The sequence below is a fragment of the Trachymyrmex septentrionalis genome, unplaced genomic scaffold (assembly GCF_001594115.1).
Source record: "Trachymyrmex septentrionalis isolate Tsep2-gDNA-1 unplaced genomic scaffold, Tsep1.0 scaffold16, whole genome shotgun sequence".
NCBI classification, from domain to species: domain Eukaryota; kingdom Metazoa; phylum Arthropoda; class Insecta; order Hymenoptera; family Formicidae; genus Trachymyrmex; species Trachymyrmex septentrionalis.
Window position 1 is genome coordinate 822,410 of NW_017304758.1, and position 24,802 is coordinate 847,211.

Here is a 24,802-nt window from a genome sequence, read left to right on the forward strand (position 1 = left end):
TTTATTATATTATAATAATTTTTTATAGGATGATATGAATATACATGTGGGATACTAATATATTTTTTATATCATATGCGAAAATTTAAAGCATAAAATAATCAGTTTGAATAGATAATATTTTCTTCTAGTGTTTTTGTAATAACAGGAAGCAAAGGAAATTATTAAATTTAACTGCTTTTAATGCATTATATATTTATTTGCTCGAGTGTTTAATTTATATTAAAAATTATTTTTGGCAATTAATCGCTTTTAAAATAAAATGTACAAAATTACATAAAAATAAATACTAAATATTATTATACATTATGTATGCATTTTATTTTTTAACAGTACAGCTTGTGTAATATTGCAACAAAACTTTCACATTCATAAATATTTTATTAAAATGATATGCAAAATCTTTATTGTTGTTTCAATTATCGCAAACTGATTTTAACATGACTGTGTTGTATTAAAAAAAATTAAAAAAAAGAAAAATTGCACTTAAATGTTATGAGAATTCATGAAAGTCGATCAGAAAACTTACCTACAGGTGCGAAATCAAGATACGCTTTTATACTACGGCAATGTTTAACGATTAACGACCTCGATTGCATTTTCACGTGCGTGTACGCGCTACGCTTATGAACACACGGATTGGTGCATCATGCATCAGCCGTGCGCTTTAAACCGTGGTGCAACGCGATATATCGCAGCATACGCGACGCAAAGAGTAGACTGTTCTTCACTTAAGAGGATCTAGGTATGGTCAATGCGGAGCACGCACCGCGAAGCGTGATACTCGTCGGAAGTAACCGACCCGTTACAATTGCAAATTACATCTCCCCATGACTTTCCTACTCCCGTGTAAACAACAAGGACAAATAGCGCTGGATTGCATATTTGCTCGTCGCGGTATCCCCGCCGCCATCGTACGTGTTTGAATTGTTAATCAAGTTTGCGTAATAAAAATTGCATATCGCTCGTTGGCGCATTGGCGGATCGGAGGAAAAACATCAGAAAAAATTCGACGATGCGTTCTGCAAGCTACGCTCAGTAGATAGTAGATGTAATAATGCGGCAAAATAAATTAGAGCAATTATATTCTGCTGATAATTAGGCCTACCATAACAGATTTCGCAAGATAATCATGATTGCTTCACTAATTAGAATCTCTATGCTGCTGCTATGTAACGTTCATAAATAAATAAGTACTTATTGACTAAACATTTATTTTTCTAAATTTTCTACCAGATAAGATACATTTTGATAAAATTTTTTTAATTGAATTAAAAAAATATTTATATTTTTTATATATTTGATTTTATTCTCGACAATAACGAAATTATATATGTCGTATTCGTATTAATATAAACAATATAAATATAATATATCTATTAATATTATATTATAAAATATGATAAATGTAAACATTATATATTCATTATATATTCTGTACATATATTTATACTATATATATTTAATTTATCTACTTTATTCATTAATAAATCAATTATATAAATCAGTAATTTTCAATCTTTTTTTATACCGTGCGTACCATTCCGTTGATTACATATTTAACGCGCGAAAAATGACACGACTGTGAAAAATTTAATCTTTTTAAAATAGATTAATTAGTTAAAAGAGCGAGCAGGCAGAGATAAGTACACTGCGCTGTTATGTAAAAATCTTGCAGATGTAATGCGGTGTATGTGAAGCTGCTATCTTAACATCTAATTTTCTCAACTTTAAACGCAAATAAAAGGCGATCATTATTTAATTACTCTTGCGCACCACCACGCTGAGCACGTATTCCGGGAAATACGTACAATTAAAACAATTGCTTTCATTGACAAATTGTCGATTAAACTAACGTAGTTTAAAATGTATTAATTGATGAAACAGATCCTATCCGATATCAGAAAAAGGTGTGCCGGTACATTATTAACTAGTGTAATCTTGAAAACTGGGTTAATGAAAAACTAACCTCGAGTAATACTGTCACGAGATCATTATCCTGGTTATCCAGATATCGATTGGATTAAGTTCCAATTAAAGAATCGGATGATTGAAGAATTAAATTATCGAAAGCTGCGTTGGTCTTGCGTATCAAATAGTGATTGTAATAAAACGATCGACTATTTTGAAGATAAGTCCCAGTGGCCGGACATTTAAGCGTAGGTTGTCGTATATAAGTAATATTATTTATAATATATTAGAAGGCTTTTAATATAAATATTTGTATTTATTTGAAAACTCAATAAGACTTCCTTACGCAAAGAAAAATTATTTCAATCCACTGATATAATAATTATTAATTAAAATATTTAAATAAATAATAGAATATGCGTCAATGTACCAGCCGGACAGCCGGTCGGATACCGAGACCCAGTAATTATCCCAGTGTCCGACCACAATTAGAAAATTAGTATGTTAACAGGAAATATTAATATAAATAAATGTTTAATGACAAAAGACAAATTCAAATTGATCTTTAAGGTAAAAAGCATTTGAGACTAATATTAATATTTAAATAAATAAAATTTTGTGTAACTGTCCGTATATAGGTACTGTCTGATCCCAGTAACTGGACGTGTACCTATGTCTGGATATTAATTTACACATTTTATGTACTTAAGTTAATATTAGTCTCAAATACGCTTTTTAAAACGTAATATATTATAATTTAATTGTAATCTTTAAATGCAATTATAATACAAATTATAATACAGTAATAAAAAAAGCATTTGAGATTAATAAGAATTAATTTTGTATATACAATATAAGTGTTAGGACACTTGTATATAGATACGTGTCCGATCACTGGGACGTTTATCTTATTCTCGATTTTTCGTTTACATTCTAAGGTGTAAAATATACGCATTCTACAATATCTTCTCAAATTTGATCTTAGCATGAACGTTCTGATTATCGGCGGATCCGCCGTCGAACGGTGTAACATCAAGTCCGATTACTCGCATGCAATAGATAGGTAGGAATTAGAATCGCTATTGCGTGCGGCAACTAATTATGGAATAATCATTCCGACAGTCCAGCCGCCAGATGCGTAAAAATAGCCAATGAAACGAAAGGTACTTCATATATGTGTTGTATGGAATATTATTATTAAGTCCATGTGAGTAATTTCAATCGTAATTGCATACCGAACAACAAAATAAATCTGTCTGTCCAAGAGTCTGAAATAAATACCGAGCATAGATTAAAAGTGTAGAGACTAAAAACGTTCGAAAAAATTATAATACTTCACAAGTGGCATTAATTACAAAATATAATTTTTCTAAATAAAAACGCGCGCGTAAATATCTTCTTGACTTTAAAGAAATAAATCGTAATTGTAAAAGAAACAGATTAAAAAATTCTATATTTATAGTAGTTGCCACGTTTTGGATTACCACGTTTCTCATATCTTCCGGCGATAAATGCTCTTAACATGTTTCTCCTTTACGGTTTACTTGTTCAATAAAAGAGAAACATTTAGCTATTGCTAGGTGGGGCCAAGAGATAGTGTAATTTTACAACACTCTCAGCGAATCGTGATTTCTTTCGTTCTCAAATAGTACTATCTGGAATCTTTAGGTTATGATTTACTTTAAAATAAATTAACAGATTTTACTTTAATGTCTTAAACGGTGCATCTTTCAATAAATTTTCTTCTGATTCTAACTTTATCATAATAAAGTAATAAATATAATAAATTTTATTTCTTTTGACATTTTAAAATTTTTTTTAGTATAAAATTATAATATTTATTATATTTATTACTTTATCATGATAAAGTAATATAATAAATATAAATATAATAAATATTATAATTTTCTACTAAAAAAATGGAATATTTAACATAAATCCATACAATTTAAGTTCTTTATTTTAATCTTTTAATGCAATTACAATATATAATGCTACGAATTATAATTAATAGCCCCATTTGTAATTCATTGCGGTGATAATGGAATAGTTAATTTTGCCTTTCCAAATTAATTTGTTTTAATACTATAACATTTTTAATGTGTTCAGTGTTCTATTGCCTCTAATTCCTGTGCATATATAAAACTATTTTAAAGCTCCATTTTTAAAGCTTTGGTAAGGAAAATGCAGTTCACGCTTCGCAGCATTTCGCGATGCAATATGGCCGCGATGAGATAAACGCAAAGAGATTATGATTCCATTTATACCGTAAATTCTATTGAAAAATTTATGCGCCGCTACTTCACCAGAATGTCGCGGTCAATTATAAGAACGAGCGATTTCTTGCTCTTTTATTATTTTCCACAAGACAAATAGAAAAACGCAAGATGGTATGAACCTATAATGGAAAAAAAAAGGAAATGTGGAAATATTCCAAGGGATGATTTATCTAGATACTCTCTACGAATACTCCCCGTTTCCGTGCAGAAGCATTCCGAAGTGCATTCAAATTTACGTCAAAACCAACTGTCAGAATACTTAATCACGATGTTTACAATCAGTAAACGAATTATGACATATAAATATTAAATAAATATGAATCCAACAGAGGGAGCAGTAAATTACTATCATAAAGATAAGTAAATTACATAGATCCGGTATATGGAATTATCCGATAATTAACACATAAAACTGTATAATCTTTATAATTAATTTTTCATTTGCTACATGGTCTTAAGCGACCATAATTTTTCAAGGCTCCTTAGAATGATATAGAATTATAAAAGAAATGTCTCTCTGTTATGAAAGGAAGCGGAAACTGGTGTAATACTATAATAAGTAGAGAAGCGCTATCTTAGATCTTGATGCTTAATAATATTTTTATGTAAATTTTAAATACATTTTCCAGTTCTATAAACTGCGCGCCAATTATTGCCTGACCTGAAACACAATTACTTTCGTAAACTAAAGCTAAAATAGTAATATCACAAATTAAATTGACAGTAGGATAGTATAAAGAAGTCCAGGTTCGAATTCTGACTGGAGTAATATTTTTCATAATAAATGTTTTACAGTGTTTTAAGATCCTTATAGTATTATTATTCAAAAATTCACAATTAATTTAATTTAGATAATTATTTATTATTATTCCAACTTTAGTTTATGAATTTATTTCAAGTTTGAAGTAATCAGCGCGCAGTTTATAAAGTTGGAAAGTATATTTAAAATTTACATAGAAATATTCTATACAAAGATTCAGCGCCAAGAGCCTCGACCGTATCTGGCGCTTCTCTATTTATAATTATTCAAATAAATACGGTATAGTTTAATTTACTTTTATTCGGTATAATTTAAATAACTTTAACATTTAAAATTCCTGCAGTATTTTATTGTATCTATAAGTTTAATATTATTAAAAAAAAAACATTCGTTATATTAATTTACAAAAGTAAATTCAGGCCGTTTTAATTTCGACGAGATTTATTTTTCGATACCGCAGACATACGTGAAATGTATGTCGTTCCTGCAGGTGTCAGTAAAATTATGGATTCGAGTAAAAGTATTAAAAACTTTTTATTTGCTCACAACAACAAAGCGCGAAAATAGATAATAAACGAGAAAAGAAAGATGGAATTCATATCAAAGTAAAAGCATTTTTATGAAAAATTTTAATAGCATTTTTCTAAGTAAATTACAGGGAATGTTGCAAATAGATTATAGGAAATGTATTCCGATGAATGCACGCCATTATTGTTATCCTGTATAATAAAAGAGATTATTTTTCGAGGGAAAAAATTTATTTTAAACAGAGGACTTACCAATATTCTAGGAAATTTCCAACGCGCGTTGTATCACATTCAGAGACTCTCACATTCGGGGCTCTCACATTCAGAGACTCTCACATACAATGACGATTATTATGAACGTAGCTCGCTTACGCTTCACAGAAGTACTTGTTCAAAATTGTTCGTACGTATCGTATTTTAAATTGGTACAACGCAATAAATAAATCTGCGTTATTATTACTTCGAAAATTAATGAACTATAAATATGCATAAAATAAATTGCAAAATTATAAAATATTAAAATATTGTGAGATAACACCAAACAACACATGATACATTTCCAGAATTTAATTGCTTGGAGATTTCTTATATTTTGTGAAAAAATGTGATGAACCCGACACGTTTCGTTTTATTGCGTAGTAGATTTACTTTACCGGAAAGACTATCGAGACAACGTCGGTTCAAACGCGCTCTTCGTGACAAACTGACTTTAAGAACAGGCGTGTGGGGGCAACGGAACCTTGCGGCTTTCGGGCGGGTTAATACGAGTCCTGATTGGAAGTCTGCCTCACGCGTAAGTTCTTTCCCTTCTTTGTTTGACCCTTCTGGCTTAAGATTAAATTCAAGAGCTCGACAGTGATCCCCTGTAACGCTACGGAAGCTACGTTGAAGGATTATATTTACAATGTATGTATTTTTAATAGCTCATTTTGTGTTTGTGTTTATTATTTAAAAAAATGTTTATATGCATGTGTATCATGCAGATTAGATTAATTAAATTCAATACATTAACATATGAATAATCGGCATGTAATGCCATGAAAAATGCGAAAAGTAATCTGAAATACGAAATGTGAGATATGAAATTAATATGAACTTATGCAGTTGATTTTATCATCATAAACTTATAAATATAATACATTATTCTTTATCTCTCATGTATAATAATTAACCTTTCGACTTCCAAACAGGGCGAGTTATTCTCTACATAAATAATTTTTTTAGAATAATTCTGCCAGAAGATTTTGATAATTTCTATAGGTTCTTCTAATTGAATTTGAATTATAAGCTTTTATTTGAAACAAATAAATATATAATGTATATAATTTTCAAAAAGATATAACTATTTTATTTATTCGGAACAAATTATTTATCCCTTCTGAAAATATTATTTTATAATTTGAAAAAGATAACTTTTATTTACAATTTAAAAAAATTAAGACCAATTTAATAATATTATAAATTATATGCAATAATTGCACAGGAACTATAATAATTGTCTCATTATTAATTACAGCTTTAAGAATCTTCTATGTTACTATAAATAAAAATAAATAATATTGTATTATATTTACGCTTTGATACGTTTATTTATTATATTTTAATTTAACATTATAAAGCTATTATAGCATGAGTTATTATACAATACGGAAAAGGTCAACCGCTTGCCTTACTTGGAAACTTATATCTGAAAAATCAGCATGAGAGTTAAATAATAATTTTGAATATTATTTTCTTTATTAAACAAATGGTAATTTAAATATTTAATGTATATTATATATCTGAAAGAATGAGAATTTGTGGTTCTTCCTCTCGCATACGTTTTGCATATCACGCGATTTTGGAAATAACCTGAGCATAAAATAAAAGGCTGATGTAATTCGCCAAACTTATATAATAGGTCCTAAACTTGGCCTCTGATGAATCATGAGTGAAGTGAAATGTTATCCATATCTAAAATCATTTTGTAGGTAGATACTCGCAAAGTTTCGTTCAAACTGATGGATTCGGGTCGGCGAAGTTACGTTGTAAACGATCTCGACAAGCTTGAAATTTCGAGCAACTTTGCGAGGTGGTTTATAATTCGAGGTTCATTTGCTGTATCCGGCGAATTTTTCGAATTTTTCTTTTTTTAACGAGTAATTTGCAGACAGACAAAAGTTTCTTACTTACAAACAGTGAGTTACTCTGGAATACGTGTCAGAGGAAAATATAGCACTTTTCGAAGGTCAAGCTCGTCGGAGCTTTTTTCGAAGACAGTCATACTGCAATTTTACTCAAGTCTCATAAGTTTTTCTTATAATAAAGAAGAAAAATATGTGAAGAATTTATTTAGAAGCTTAAATTCTTGAATTTAGATTAAAAATATCGTAATAATAATTATAATAATTATTTATACGATATGCAATAATTTTTTTCTCGACAATAAAAAGATAACATTTTGATATAATTTGGATTGGTCAAATAATTTTTCGTTTCTTCTTCAAAAAAATGCAAAAAAATATTGTATGTATAAAATCAAAATTTTTTAAATTAAAACAAAATTTCTAGAAAATATATTTTTTTTATTGTCTATTCTGCTCTTATATATATTAATGATTAAATTATATTTAACAAAAATCGTTTGTCAAATGAAAAAAATAAAATTTTTTGTTCAATAATAATACACATGTTATATATAAAATACGCGAACACGATTAATACAGACTAGGTCACGCTGGTTTCTCGACAGAACTATACTGTTATTAAAAATAAGATTATCAGCTACAAAATTATGTTAACAATATCATCTTGCGCTTGCTTATATTAGTTGCATGTTGATCCCGGAAAGCAGCCTGTGATTATGGCAAGTCTGTTAGGAACTTGCAGTAACTTCCATGACAACTCTGTCACGTATAAAGCAAAGTTCCTGAAGTGTTGATAATTCTGAACTAGTCCAATCAAAATGTAACAGTTACGTTAATGCATTTAATGCTTGCGAATCGCTTTCTCTCTCGTGACACATGTGTGAAAATGTTTCCTAAGTGTACGCGCGTATGCAATAATACCGTCACATAAACTGATCGATATTCGCTTGTATGTAGACGGAGGTGAATATCATATGTAGTCGCGCAGTCGGTCTCTGGATTAAATTTATAGAATCCCGAAGATACAACTAGTAGACAGCTTGGAGTGCACCTGGGAACGATAATAAAATTGTTGAATCGAGTACGAAGTGTGTACTTAAAAAGCGGCCACGTTTATTTAAGCTCGAGCTAGCTCCCGCGGCGCTCATCGCCATATATTTTGTTTCAAAAAGAGATTAATTCTCGCCACTCCAAATGTCACAGTCGTTATACATGTTACGTTTCTAAAACAGCCGCAGCAAAATATTCATACTCGTTTGGAAGATTATGCCGGTGCGTTTTATATGGAATTAAATTTCACGTATGAAAATTCACGTTACATTATACAAGGATTGAAATTCCTACAATTTATGTTTATAATAAATTTACCATTCCGAAGTTGTATATATACATATATGAAAATGATATCTACATTTGTTTCATCCCGTAATTTTGCAAGTATAAGAGATTATGAGTTAAAATGCCGCGAATACGTTACTCATTCCTAATATCATCATCAATTCCTAATATTTAGCTTAGAGTTACAGGGTTGAAGTCACAGTCATCAGTACGTCAAACTAATGAAATTTAAGCTTCTAGACTTTCCAATATTTTTGTTTGATATATCCATATTTACAATTTTTTTTCTAATTCTTTCTAGGTTTTTTATATCTTTTAACTTATTTGTTAAATAAACAATAAGAATAATAAATAAATGTTTTTGCGCAGCAATACAATAATCCTAATAGTGACCAGTAATCGAGCAAAACAATTAGATGTATAATTAATAAATTAATATATATTTAAGTATAAAAACATTATAAACGTTTTGACTCGCAAAATCTTCCTCAATACAATATAAATTTGAGCTTACTTATAATCTAATTATAATAATAATATAATGTAAGGAAAATTTTAATTAGATTATAAGTAAGCTCAAATTTATATTATATTGTGGAAGACTCTGTGAGTCGAAACATTTACGATGTTTTTATACTTAAATATATATTAATTTATTAATTATACATCTAATTTTTTTCCTCGATTACTAGTCATCTATTAAAATTATGTTACTTAAAACAATTGAGGAATTATTTTTCTCTGAACAATTTTATAACTCAATACAGCTAAAACATATTATAGCTAAAATATCGTACATTTATTAAGTAATGATATCTATCTTATTTATTAAATAAAACGGACATCTAAGGAAGTAATTCGCTAAATGTTATATAAGTAACTCATTAAATCGAAAATGTGAAAGATCACTATTCATCTTTAAGAGCAAAGAGGTGAGCTCTCTCGCTTGGTGGCTGAAAAGCAGTCAAAGCATTGCGACATCGCGTACGGAAAAGTGGAAAGTGGCTGATTAATTGTCGATGAGAAGAGAGAGAAAGATGGCGAGAGAGAGAGAGAGAGAGAGAGAGAGAGAGAGGGGGGAGAGAGGAAAGCAGAGAGCAGAGAGTAAGAGAGGAATGACAAGAGGAGAACGGAAGCGGAGGAGCGCGCCTGCGCGTCCTTCTCGCGAGCGCTTGTTATGGAGGCCTCAGTCTCGGCTCGCCTGGGCAGTAGGCAACACGGCCGACGCCGAAGCACCGCGCCAAGTATCCGACCGGGGAGCCCCGGGGACGTTCTAAAGATAGAAAAGCGCGCGCCGTCGATGCGCTTCGCGCCGCGCTATCACGACGAGAAGCGCGTCTCATCTCCGTGCGACGACGATGAGGAGGTATCGCGCGTGACACGGAGGCACTGAAGCGAACGATCGAACGCGACGATCGAGGACGCGCGCGGTGTAAGGAAACGAATAAGGGCGCCTCGACGAGGACGTCTTGAGAGAGCGCGGATCTCTGGTATCGCGAACGGTGTTACGTATACGTGTAGCGCGAGGAAGAAACGCGGGATGACAGACGCGCGAATCGATCGCGCGAGGCAACACGCGAGTGGAGCAGAAGTGATGAGCCACTCGATCTGTCGCAACTCGATGCTTACTGCGGCGATTCGTTGGGAGAATCGTCGTATACGTATATAAAATTTCATGATTAGATTTAGATGATCTACGAGAGAGTTTATAATGGAGATCTCTCATCGCGGTTTTTACTTCTCCGGCCGCTCCGCAAATCGTCTCGCGATCCAGTCGCGCTGATCCTCGACGAAACGGAATGTCGGAATATAGATAACGTTGTCCCGCAACGGAAATTGATAGAGGCGCGAGTTCAGTGATATATCGCGACAACGTGCTGGCGCGTTGCATCGTTGAGAACACGTAACGGGAATTCGCGCAGTTATTCGCGGGCGGAAGTGGATTTCACCCCATAAGCTGTTTATCTTTCAATATAGTGACGCGTTTGTTTGTTCTTCACTTGATTCTTCGGTATAAATGCATTCAAGGCTGAATGGAATCGACCGCTATTTCTCACGTTGGCGTTAATCCAACGAGGTAGCATTTGCGAAACCGGCGCGTACGATATGGCGCTTTTTCCGAAACATACTGCGAGTAATTTGACGATGGATGTTTACTTGATAGGATATTGCGAGTAATTTGACGGATGTTTACTTGATAGCAATCACGTTATACACGACGGCTGCGGTTTGTTTGTGTAAATCATGTAATTTGATTTAAAAGCATATACAGAGATGTAAATTTATTATATTATTAATATCTCGCGTTAATACACGCGACATGAAAACGTAGTACATATAATTCATATGGCATTTTTCTTATATTTCTTTTTTTTATAAATTCTTTGACCAATTTGATTCTTTTTGACTAGATAGATTCTTTGAGACTGAATCTTTATTTTAAAAGATGTATAAAAAAATCGATAAACTTTAAAATTATTAAAAACTTCACAGTATAATTTCACCCTATAAGCATATAACACAATATATTTAAATATTATAAAGGAATTAGAAATTAAAATAAACAGAAATATGTATTTGTTAATTAAGTTCAATGTTAAAAGATTGTACAATAGAAAATGATGATGTTCAATGAAATATTAAGAAAACATCAATATTCTTTCCTTATCGAAAAATCTATAGATAAAAGAAAGGTCAGAAGTCTAGTGCACTAGATATTAGACTTTAGATTGTAATGTTGTTTCAAGCTGACGCCTATATTTTTTATGACAAAATATCTAATTTATCTTCCACTCGATCTTCTGATGAAAAATAATTCTGAATATTTAATAAACAGTAACTTACTTATAATATAATAAAATATTTGGAAGTTTTTGATTTTCTGTATGAAAAATTATGTTGCAAAATAGTGGCGACAAGATAACGTGATTAGATCAGTTTCGGATTTGCAGCGGTTCGATTTGTCCGTCCATTTAATTCTCCTGGGTCTCATTCTCTCTATCGATTCTAAATTCTAACGATAATGCTTATCTCGCCAACGTATCACTGTCTTTATTGCACCCTACCGTTTCTCGCAAAGAAACTATGGCATGACATCGTTAAGAGTGAAATTGTACGATTTTATTCCATTATTTCAAGATTTTTTCAATAAATGCAAAAATCAGCACTTCTACCACACATTTATAGTTAAATATAGCTGCCTGATGCTTATCCTATATATTGACGTTGTAGCAGACATGGTCTTCATCAACCCTTGTGTTATCGTAATATTACTATTAGGCAGATAATTATCGTAATATACATACATTATTATTTAGGCTAACGAAATTAGATCAAATTTGACGTCAGTTAGCGTCAAATACTTCTTCGTAAAATATGAACACGAATATTTTTAAACTGTAAAAATATATTTGTATTATTATATTTATAAAATTATTATATATTTTAAAATATTATTATATATTTATAAAAATTATTATATAAATATATTTAATTAGTTAAAAAAAAAAAATATTTTTTTTTAATTGCAAATACGTACGATAATCAAGTAAAAGGAACAAAAAAAATAAAAAACAGAGACAAAAAGTAAACAAATAAAAATTTATTGATTTTATCATTCATATTCCAAGAAACAAAATTATGCATTTACATTTTAACAATCGTATAAATAATCAAAAGTTTTTCCTATCAAATCAATACAGTTACTCGCGAACGTGTTAGGTAGTAGATATATGTCTACCTACTTTTAGCTAGCATGCGGTTGTAAAAGTCGAGCAATAAGGGTCGACATTTACTAGCATCATACTATTCCCTGTGATGGACTTTTGCTTTGGCGAGACGCTACTTACACTTTTTGCATCAAGAACTTTGAAAGCCATTTAAGTTATCTGTGTTATATCCAATGCGTGCTTCTTACGTTCCTTCGTTTAACTTTATTGGTGATATTTATCAACACTGAGATACACTCGACGTTTCACGAGGAAGTTACCAGTGTACAGCCCCAACGGGACTAGCGCACAGGAAAGTCTTGCTCCTTTCCGGTTATATTCTACTGCCTTATTACTCTTCTATCTACTTATCGTTGCTCTCTCGCCTTGTACTTCCCCGATATCGTGCACTTTCCACGTTCTTCCTTTGATACTCTTTCTGAATTGCGGAGAGCAATGACGTAGATGAATTTGTAGTCGCCTCTAGATCCCTCAAAATTCCTCTATCAGTGTTGCCGGAATTCCGCCTCGTCGTTCTCGATTCTTTCGTTTCTTCCATTTGAACGCGTCCCAAGTCTAAAATGCTTCAACTCCGCGAGATTTGTCGGCTAAGATTTTCTCTTTTGTCCCTTTGCTCCGTAATTGATCCAGTTTGATAGCGCCATAACGCTAATTAAAGTGCCACGCCATTATCGTGGCATTGATGAAACTTTGAAAACCTTTGCAACAATTGAACTCATATCGAAAATGTAGTTTTAAGAACAAAAAATACGACTTAAAGATGAAATGACATATATTATTTTTACAAATAGATTTTGTGTGACTCATTAAAAGTACAATCTTTTTTCTTCCCTGATTATAGACATTGCTTCGCTTTTATTTGAAAATTAATTTCTTTAATCAATTTTATTTAATTAATAGTAGCACAAATAAAATTACAAAATTTAACAATTATTTTCACGCATATTTAAAAAAAAAATACCGCAGTTCTATTAAGTACTTTCAAAGAGTACACAGGTAATAAGCAAAATACAAATAAAGAATAAAATATAAATTCGATATATTTTGTTTCTCGCGTTTATGCCATTTAAAAAAAAATCTGTTGCGATAAATTTTTTGTGCTGTCATCCAATAATAACAAATAGTTTCGAATTTAAAATATGTTGAAATTGAATGTAGATATACAGCATCGAAAGTATAAATCCACAAAACTCGCAAAACACAAATAGATATCTCGTGATTTGCAATACAAAATTATTTTTCTAGCACGTTCGTACCAACGAAGCAGCGGCCCGAGAGCTTCATTTGCCACTTCATATATTAAATGTCATTCCACCGACATTTTAAATCGTCTCGCGCGTCTTCGATTTCCTCTCGATCTGTCACTCGCTGTCGCGCCAGTGTTCGTCATAAATGAGATCGAGCAATCTCTCTCTCTCTCTCGTCCCGCTCGATAAATGAAAAATATCGCGATCGTATGCTTGCAGTTAATGTTCCGGAGATCGAGGAATCTGAAGATGTTCAAGGAGCCGTGACTGTTCGCACACTCGCAAACTTTGTGAGGAAGTGAAGTGAATTGATGTAAGTCTTGAATAATTAAAGAAACGAACGACGTAAAAATGGCGGGTACGTGAAGATTCGTCGTATGAAAATTTGCGAGAAATTAACGAGCCTAACGAGATTCTGAAAGGAGGAGGAGCTAGAGTTATTGTCGTGAAACAATGGCAAGACACTATTTGTACGCTTAATGAACATATACCGATCTTAAGAGAAAAAGGAATCATAAGAGAAAGTGAGGAGAAAAGGAGGATAGAAAATAGAGAGACAAAATGCGGCTAATTAAAATGTGAAATGGAAATCTGATAAACAAGACAAAAAGCGAAGAAAACTTAGTTGCAAATGGATAAATTTTAGCAAAACGAGATAACGAAGGCTATCTTGTAGACTAAAAACGTAGAGTGTAAAGAAAGGAAAAGGAGAGACGTAGAAAATTGGACGGAAGGAAAATTGTCGGAGGAAGACAATTACACAGGTATTCCCGAAGGAAATAAAGAAAACACGTACTGGTATATAGAGCGTTAAAGGTAGAAAAATCGATTTAGAATCGGAAGCAGTAAAGTGTAGGAATCTTGGTGAAAAGGAAAAAGAAAGATATTTGGCAGAGTTGAGATTGATGTTCAGAGGAAAGTGGGCGAGAAGAAGCTAGATAAATGAACCCACCGAGCGGAAAACTTGGCAAGGCCAAAAGGAGCAGCAAGGATACGCGAGGCTTAAATGAAGGATAATCGCGAGAAGCGTGTTCAAACCGGAGATGAATAGGAGGAGGAGATGGATTAACGTGGAATCATCACATGTTCTCAACCATAAGGAACGATAAATATATGCCCACGCTAGGAATACATCGGATACGTAACAAGATTTGCGAGAACAGGACATACTTCCATGAAGTTTACCTCGCTTATCTTTGTACTGTAAATGGCGATGGCGAACAAACGTTCGCGGATGATCAGCTTCAGAACGGCCGATTTGCTTTAAAACGCATGTGCTCCCGTCGAGATTGTGTGGTACATCGAAGAAATACAGGGACGCGAATCGCACCTCGTCAATCGTATCAGCCACGAAGTGTTCGCGCGAGTAATAAGCCGCTTCGATCATCCGTTCTTAGCGATTTAATAAACTTGACGCGACAGACTTTATCAAAGACACGCAGATTTCTTGAATTCGACCACGTACACTGTGTTCAGGAATACAAGACAACGTAAAGATTTCGCAGATGAGACTTAGAAAGCTGTTAGGATAATTTACGCATTATTTGAGAGCGTATTTTTACTGCCGATTTACGATTTGAGAAAAACCAGGGTTTAGTCTTCGTCGTCGTATCATCATCGATCTCCAACGAGATATATATCGTCAGTATATACATATATACTTTTGTTCTCACAGTGTAGTGCAATCTCTCGTTCTCGTCGATGCGACGGGAACTTCGACGGAAGTGGCAGGAAGCGGAAGCAATACCGAAATCGAACGCGGGGTGCTGCCGCGCGGTCTACGGGTTTCGTGACGCGAGGTGGTGATCATCCCCCGTTGTGGGTCGCCTCGGTTAGTGTCTTCCGCGACTCGGGGGGTCGCGTCCGAGACTCGCCGCCACAACATGGGCTGCGAACTTAGCAAACTAGCCACCACGAAATCGCGCAATCAAGCCGGAAACGATGGCTCATCGCCGCCGCCACCGGCCGCCACGGATCCTCGACTTCCGCTCACGGCTCGGCAAAAATTTACGGTTATCGCCAGCTGGAAAGCGGTCTCCAGGGCATTGGAGCCCACGGGTATATACATGTTCATAAGGTACGTAGCCGTTGTAAACGTTGCAAGGTTTTACGATTCATCCGAATGGCTCTCTGTAGAAAACCATCAAGCGAACGTGCGATGTTAGACCGTCAACGATAGTATCGTGCGCGATAAACGAGAACGTGATATAATATGTATGTATATACGCGGTCCAAACTCTGATTTTTCTTCGCTACGTTAGTTTTGTGAAGAAATATTTCCACTTTACTCTCTTTCACTCTTTTTCATTTTTTTTATTTTTTAATTAACACATAATTTTCTAAATTAAATCGTGCCATTGAATTCAAATTCAATTAGATATAAGGAGCTCTTTATTTTTATTGGACTTTATTATTAAAAATCTTGGCAATTTCAAATATCTTTTTCATAATAAAACAAATGAGAATAATATTGCTATTAGAAATATACATATATATGATATTCTACCTCTTTTATTTTAGATACAAAATTTGCAAATATATAATTTACTGTGATCCATGTATAATAAAATTACAATTTTGTGTATTTTTGCAAAATCTGAAATAAATATTTTACTAAAAAATTCGTGATCGAACTTTGCGCTAACATAATTTTGAAAACTGTTTTATTCCAGATATAGTTTTTTATTCTGGCTTATATAGACATTTCTTAGCAGTAAAAATACAATTTCTTTCTCTATATTATTGAAATAGGTTTATTATTTTTAATGTATATCGATTTCATATAGTTGTACATTACGTTAACTGTAAAAAAATTTTCCATAAATATGAAACATGATAGCAATAATATGTTATTTCCCCTCAAAGGATTAACAAAAAACCTTTGAGCCAATTAAGATAGCTATCTTGCTAAATGATACTTCAATTTACTGAAATGAGATAAATCGACACTAACTGGTTAATTGATGTTTGACGGAAATTAAATAGATTATGTAACAATGTATAAAATATTGAATTATATTATTTCTATATCGTTATGTCTCAAAATCTATAATAAAAACTATATTTGATATATTTAATATTAAAGGAAAAAGGAAATGTAAAGAAACAAATTTAAAGAAAAAAAATCAAATATCCTACCTTTTAACAAATATTTGTTTATTTACTTACTTTTATTGCAATATATACGTGTTGCTCATATCTACAAGAGTTTCTGATCATTATCCACGTAATTATAAATAAGATATATAAATGGAATTATACGGTGAGGATTATTTGTGGTATGTAAAACATAATAAACTTTACGAAAATTTATACATCTCTTAAGTCAAGCAAATTTGCTTTGCTTTATGAAGAACAGCAAGTGGTAATCAAAAAGTTTATTTCATTATTCATATCAATACACCATATAATTTCTAGCAAAAACTATTTAAACAATTATTTAATCAATTTAGTATATATTTTTTAGTATATACTATTTCAAAGTTACACTAGATTTTTTAAAAAGCTATATTTAAGTATAGATTTTATAATCATTCTTAACCGATTTTTTCTCTAATAATTTGATTTAAAAGATTCATTATGTTTTTACAATTTCATACTTTTTAATACTAAATATTTTGAAATTTAGTGAAACGTTTATTATAATTTAATATTAATCTTAAAGCTAAATATAAAATATATCTCTTTGATAGAATTTAGAAGAATAAAATAGGAATCGTTATATAAAAGAATGTTTCCTTTTTCTCTTTTTCTTATTCGAGTAACTCTTGTAAATTCCAACAGTTACCTACTGAAATACGTGCGAAAAAAGCCATGTTAGCACAAGTGTCGCAGGATTATTGTAGCTGGAATTTTCATGTGACAGTAAGTGATGTGTCCATCAAAAAATATAACATTCTCACGATTTCACCGAAGAGCAGTTTGTTTTCCGAAGGCATTTTTATTTCTCGAAGAGGGCACTTCACTGATTTTCGTAAGAAAATGGTAGCACATACGTTTTCCGAAGTTAGGGCACATGTTTCGCCTGCATCACGCGCCATTACGTGATTAGCTGAGCGTTTAGGCTCTTCAAGGCCGTCATCAACGTCAGACGCAACCCTGAGAGGGTAAATGTACCTGTCAATCCTTACATCCCCTTCACGCCCGTTTTCACTGATGTTCCTTTGCACAGAAGAAGCCTATCGATGGATCGTAAACCGGGTGTCGTTCGTGTCATCGCTCGTGCATCGAACTGAGGGATAATCTTCTTTCTGGAGACTGTATTTTGATCATACAAAGCTGTGACGCGCCGCGCGGATTGAACGGGAATGCACAACTCTGTGGATCACATAATTGAGGTCATTCAACCCTTAATATGATTTTTTATTAATGTCCTTACTGTGCTAGTCAGTAGCATAAGAAACTGGAATTGCATTTACAATTTCTGAAAATGAAGTTAAAACACTTCACTTACCGTTACAGTCACGGAATCTTAAAAACTAGAATTGCACATTTTTGTAGTTTTTTTAGTATGAGATTAAAATATTTATATAACCCTTTACTTTTATTATCATAAAATGGAAGAAACAATTTACAATATATAAGCAGAAAATTATCTTTTTCCGATAATAACTTATTTTTACATATTTTAATAAAGCAAACATTCGTTAACTATTTCGCTAATTATTTCTTTAAACTTAAACTGAAATCAATTTTTTATAATAAATTTGCAATTATTAATTATTAATTATTCATAAAGAATTAAAATTTTAAGATCAACATAAATTTAATTACACAAAATACTATTTGTTATTCGTGATGATAAATTAAATCTATTTTCATTACATTTATATATAAAGAAAACAACATCATATTTTAGAAGAAAATATAATTCATCATTTTTGGCGAATAAGAAAGCTAAATTAGTTACATATAAATGTTGCAAATGACCCAGAATTAAGAAGCTTCCATAAATAACTGACCCAATACAGTATAGATAAATTCATCTTTCTCTGAAATGTCTCGAAATGAGACCATTTCGATGGAAAACAAATTTAGTTGCGCTGCGAAAATCTTCGCGAAGGACGCTCGAGGCCCGATTCAGGCCCGTAAGAATTCATCGACATAATTAATTCGCCAAGTACTGATGTAAGAGATCGGCCTGTTAATTTTCATCAGGAGACGAGGGAGACATCTCAAAAGTAGGCGGCGTCGGGACAAGGATCATCTGAAATATTGCAGAGGTCAGCGGTGCCTTCGTAGAAATAGATGTATCACTACGATGCAACGAAAAAGCGCGGAGAAAACGACTTGTTTCTCTCAATCGCGAGTCCAGCAAGCTACAGCAATATCTATCACAATTTGCGCGATCCTATTCCGTTCATTTCATTCCATTTGCTCGATAGATGAAAGACTGCGTTCTTTTGTTGACTTTCGAAGGGAATCAGAAATACCAATCGTATCGTCATGGAATTGCCGGTAAACACATTTTAACCTGCAATTTGGGACTCTCCTCGTTCGCATCGGACATCGAGGTTCGATAAAATCGGATTAGCATTCCCTCGAACGAATAGTACTTTTGAAATCTCTTTCCTATATTTTTGGACAATTCCATGTATAATAATTTTTAATCTTTTAGCACTAGTTATACGAATGTGTGAGCGAGGTAAAAGAAATCCATTAAAAAATTAAATATTTTATTGGTAATATTTTTTTCTCTATCTCTGAAAGACTCACACACACATTTAACTTTAATTTTATCTACTTAATTGTAAATACAGTTCTATAAAACTGTAATAATTTCAATACGTCCAATACTGTTGATTTTTGATTGCTTATTTTAAAAATAAATATTCATATAAACCTCTTCTTTGTCGTCCCATTAAATTACAAGCTCTAACAGCTTGAAAGTTACAAAAAAAAAAAGAACATTTTGCTTAACAAGGATTATAACTGTATTCCTCGTGATACAATACACCGATGCAGTAATGTCGACAAAGCGAATTCTCCAGGAGTTCTCGATAAGCGCTATTCTATAATGGGCTATAATCGGAATTCCAGAAGGTCTCTCGCTTTTAATTGAGGCATACGGCCGGGAACAGCTGAAAGCGACGTTTACCTTCAACGGGCACAATCGGGCATCGATCGAATCGTAATACGCCGTAAACGAGATTACGTTCAGCTCGAGGGTCCATGCGTGGACCCTTGTCGGATTAAAGTTCTTCAAATCAAAGGTCGTCCGGTCTTGTCGATGACCATGCGAACCCGATCGTGCTCGTTTCCATCAACGATATTGGATTGACAGCGAGTAAGTTGAACAATCGGCGAGCATAACCCAAACTGTCCGCTCCTATCTTTCTCTTTTCTTTTTTTTCATCATACGAATTGACACTTGACCCCATCGTGATTTTTTTCCCTCCGCCACGCGCGTTTGTTCGATCTTCATCAAAGTAACGGATGCTGTAGAGAAAGCAAAATAAGCTGTAATTTATAATTGTATCATTTTGGTTAATATTATATTATCCAAAAACGATAATTAAAACATCGATACTTCAAATACTATTGATTTTTTATTACTTTTTCTAAAAATAAATATTCATATAAATCTCTTCTTTGTCATCCTATTAAATTACAGGCTCTAACAGTTTGAAAATTACAAAAAAAAAAGAACATTTTACTTGACAAGGATTATAACTATATTTCTCGAAGTTTTCATTTTTATCGATTTATTACATTATTTTAAATGGTCTCGCTTATACATTTTTAATATTTTGTTTGTTTGTTAAAAATGTATGTTTTTGAAAAGATCGATAGATAAAAAGACATAAAAATGTAACTAAAAACGAAGTGTCAGAAGACATAATAAATTTCTATTGAAAACATATTGCGCTATTAATATAATTAGAAGCATGAAGAAATATTCAGGATATCAAAGTTTAAATGATAATTGTTATTATAACTTATAGCTAGAATTTACATTTGATTACGATTCGTTTTGTTAAACTGACACACACCTACTTACAGAATGTCGATATTGCGACGTGTACTTTGTTTGACGACTTTTGTTATCCGACATGCACTGGAAAATCGCGATACAAAGGGAGGTCCACTATACAAAGGTGGGTGTTTGTGACAGCGGTATAATCTATAGGATATAGTATCAGTTAATAGCAAGGAATCAAGGAAAACCACAAAAAGGAAGAGAAGGTAAAAAGAAGCGAGTTTCATATGTTCAACTTAATGGAACGTTCGATTTTTTAATCTGCTTAAAAAGATAGGAACGGAAAGACAGATAGCTCGGCAGCCGACATCCTACAGTTTCTGTCACACTCGATTTATTAAACAAACGTAAGCATGTAGGCAAACACAGTCTCTTGTGTTATTATTGCAGTTTCACGTCTGTACTAATGAATCTCTGAACAAACGCGATGATAAAGATAAATTTACACATTGTTCTCTATTTATTGTTACCATTTATCTTGGTAAATTGCTAATACATAATATTTACAATTATGCATAACAATATTTCTCTATAGAGTAAAAATATTCTAAAGATGAACATTCGAAGATATAAAATTATAAAATATGTTCTAATTATAATCGATAATTAGTTTTAATTTTTTCATAATAAAATGAGATTAATTCCCTGATCAATTTTATTAATGATTCAACAATTTTAAACTAATTCGAATTTATCGAACGATGTCCTGAGCTTATTCCAAATTAAATGAGAAAATGAATTCAACTTTACTCATATTTTATCTTTACTCTCACATTTCAATTATTCCAGAAATTCTGCTGAACTGTTTCCTGAAACAGTTTCCTCTAATCGTAGAATCGACAAGGAAACATAAACGCAAATCACTCACGAACGTGATTAAATATTTAGAGACATTACAGCAATTTCCTACATCTATTCTATATAAATGCGCAAAACGCGTTCCGCTTTACTACGATAGAAAATTGTTCATAAATTAGTTGTGAAGAGTAGTATTTTCGCAAAAAGTTTTGAAATATCAAACATAAAATATATATATATATATTTTGCGAGCTGAATTATTAAAGTAATTTTACAAGCATATTTTTAAATACTAATAGCAGACATATTTACTCATTACATCATGCACACTTCACTTTTCTTGAGAATCTTCCGTTTTTTATTATTTGATACAATTTTTCAAAAGAACGTTTATTCTCAGATATATTGATATGAAATGTGTAGTAGATAAGTTTCAAAACATAATAAATAATTACATATTTGATATTTAACTAAGTATTGAATACATATTAAATGAAACTTATTATCAATAATTTTCTTTTATTTATTTAGTTTTTTTTTCTAAATAAATATTAATATTTATCATTTTTTCTCAATTATATAGATACTCATTTATTTGTGTATATACATATTTTATTAAAGTATGCAAAATTTTTATCTGTATTAAATCTTTCTATCGCTATTATTTAAAAAATTTTTTTAGAATTAAGTGAACAATTAATTTTAACTATTTTTACGAATTAATATTTTAAAATAAATAAATAAGGTTAATTAAAACAAAATAAAAATATTTAAGTCAAATGTCATACTCCAATGCTTCAATTTCCAATTGAAACAATAAATGATCCGTTAAAAGTCAAAACGATACATCGGAAGAATTCAATGAGTTTTATACATTACATTCATATTTCAGTAAATTACGGGAAAACATCCGGTCACATTCGTATTTTTCTTTTCTTGCTCATCGTTTGATGGAGCTTATTCCTCCATTTTCTTTTCTTTATCTCGCCATTTCCGTTATCCTTCGGAAAACAAGAGATTTTCTGGTATCGGCGCACTCCTGAATATCCGCGTAACTTTGATACGCAATATATACTAGGAAGAAATCTCACGAAGGTTGTTATAAAATTTATTCCATCCAAGCAGAATAACTTCATTCTGTTTGCGAAGCCTATACTATTATATTTCTTTATTTTTTATTATTGTATATTTTATTGTTTATGTGCATTCGAAAATGTCGTCAAATAAGGAATACTTATAGCAAAATATATGAAACGTCAACAGTGACAGAAGATATATATTTACAAACTCTATTTCTTATTAGAAATTGAAAGAAATCAAGGAAATTTCGAAATAACGTGATGGGTTGTCTTATTGTATGAGACTAGTCTTTTTCTTTATCGACTAACCCATTTTTGTCTTCGTGATAACAGAAAATCTTTGGATCCATTGACGGAAAATGTTTCGTCCGTCAGATTCTATGTGAATCGCGCATGCAAAAACATCGGGACACTTTTATTATTATTGACCAATGAGAAGAGAAAGACTATCATACAAAGAGAGACCGAGTGCGTCTGACAGGCGATGAGTGAGGACAATAGAACGGGATCAATGTTCCGGTTGCTTAAAATAGGAATAATGCGAAAAATGTTCGAGGCTGTCTGACGTTTTAAAACGACACGATATCTCGATAAGATGAGGAAATAATTAAAATTGCGAAAATAATTAGAAGATTTTTCTAGACAGCTTCTCGATGCAATTACATAACAAATTTTATAACTTCAGTATATTTCATAAAAAATTAAATTAAATATTTATTCAGTAATTTTTTATGAAATATGATAAAGTCATATAAACTTTCTCAGCTAAATCGCACTGGAATTTATTAAAAAGCGCAAAAACAATTAAATATAATTTAAATTACGAGTGAAAATAAATCTTATTCAGAAAATTGTTGCTTGATGTTAAAGGAATCTTGCCGTGCAAGGAATGGTAAAACGATATACAAGAATATCATGACGAATGAATTTTGTATTGGTCTGATACCTCAACTCAATAAACTCACGGTGTATACTGCAAACACACTATTTCTTTCACGTTCATCGGTAGTACCTTTCGTGCTTCGTCTATTTGCTCGTGCGCAAATGACAGGATTCGCGATATTGGAGCACGTTAAGCACATGCAACTACAGAACGTACGAGCTTCTTCTTGTAGAGATAATATTTTAACGTGAAACTACGTGATGACAGTGGTTTCCGGCGGAAGATAAACCAGTTCGTTGAAAGAAAAAAAGTTATTATCTTTTATATTTGAATTAATCTCTCGCTTCGGTTCAATTCTGTAATTAAATGTACTACTATAACACTGACTAAATTAAATAGAGTATAATTCTTTTTGAATTGCTTGTTTTCTTTGTCAATCTTATTTCTTTCTATATTTAAATTTTTAGTTTTCTTCATGAAAATTCTAGTTTTTTTTTTCGTCCACATAATCTTATTCTGTATTAAGTACATTAAATTGTCTTAATTTTAACATAACATTTCTTGAATTGTATATTTAACTCCGATTTCTTATCCGTAGATTATTCAATTTAATTTCCACGTGATTACAATTCAGGAAATATATATATATAAAATATTTTTACGTAAAGCATATATTCTTTTATATAAAAAAAATATGTGGACTAATTTAAATGCAGTTTTTATTTGGTAAATTATTAAAAAATGAAAATAGATGTTATTTATCTAAGTAGGAGAGATTGGGGTAAATTGTTACAATTTTTAATTAGCAATTTTTTCCGTACTAATATATACATTTAAATATTTTGAATTAATGAATACTTGTGCATTGCTTCAAGTATATCTTTGCCTAGGTAGCAATTTTTTTCTGATTTGTATCTATATCTTTAATAACTAAAAATTAAGATTTTCTGTCAATAAGTAAATTGTAAGAACTTACTTCACTATGAGGACTTATGTTATTGTATGTATATATAATTGTGTGTGTGCGTGCGCGTATGTGTGTGTCTACACACACACGCGCGCGCGCACGCGCGCGCACACACACACACACAATTTTATATATATATATATATACAAGCGACTTATACAATGAAATATTTACTTTTAG

General features: G+C 31.8%; 2 protein-coding genes across 7 annotated transcripts in view; one reads left to right on the plus strand and one right to left on the minus strand.

Annotated features, from left to right (window-relative positions):
* Window positions 1-5,788, minus strand: part of LOC108746161 — a 72,065-nt gene extending 66,277 nt beyond the window's left edge. Inside the window, exon 1 of the mRNA XM_018482755.1 lies at window positions 5,730-5,788. The gene's annotated coding sequence lies outside the window, so the exon portion shown is untranslated. The remainder of the gene's footprint in view (window positions 1-5,729) is intronic.
* The window catches only part of LOC108746162 (neuroglobin-like), a 62,954-nt gene that overhangs the window by 18,829 nt on the left and 19,323 nt on the right, over window positions 1-24,802 (plus strand). Inside the window, exons 1-2 of one of the 6 annotated variants that reach the window (XM_018482756.1) lie at window positions 10,156-10,431; window positions 14,136-15,993. The exons of 1 other annotated variant lie outside the window; for it this stretch is intronic. In XM_018482756.1, coding sequence (XP_018338258.1) covers window positions 15,800-15,993 — 194 coding nt within the window. In that variant the 5' untranslated portion in view covers window positions 10,156-10,431; window positions 14,136-15,799. Of the gene's footprint in view, window positions 1-10,155; window positions 10,432-10,574; window positions 10,603-10,897; window positions 10,953-14,135; window positions 15,994-24,802 lie in introns of those variants that run through there. 4 more of the 6 variants (XM_018482757.1, XM_018482758.1, XM_018482760.1 and 1 more) reach the window with 4 other exon arrangements.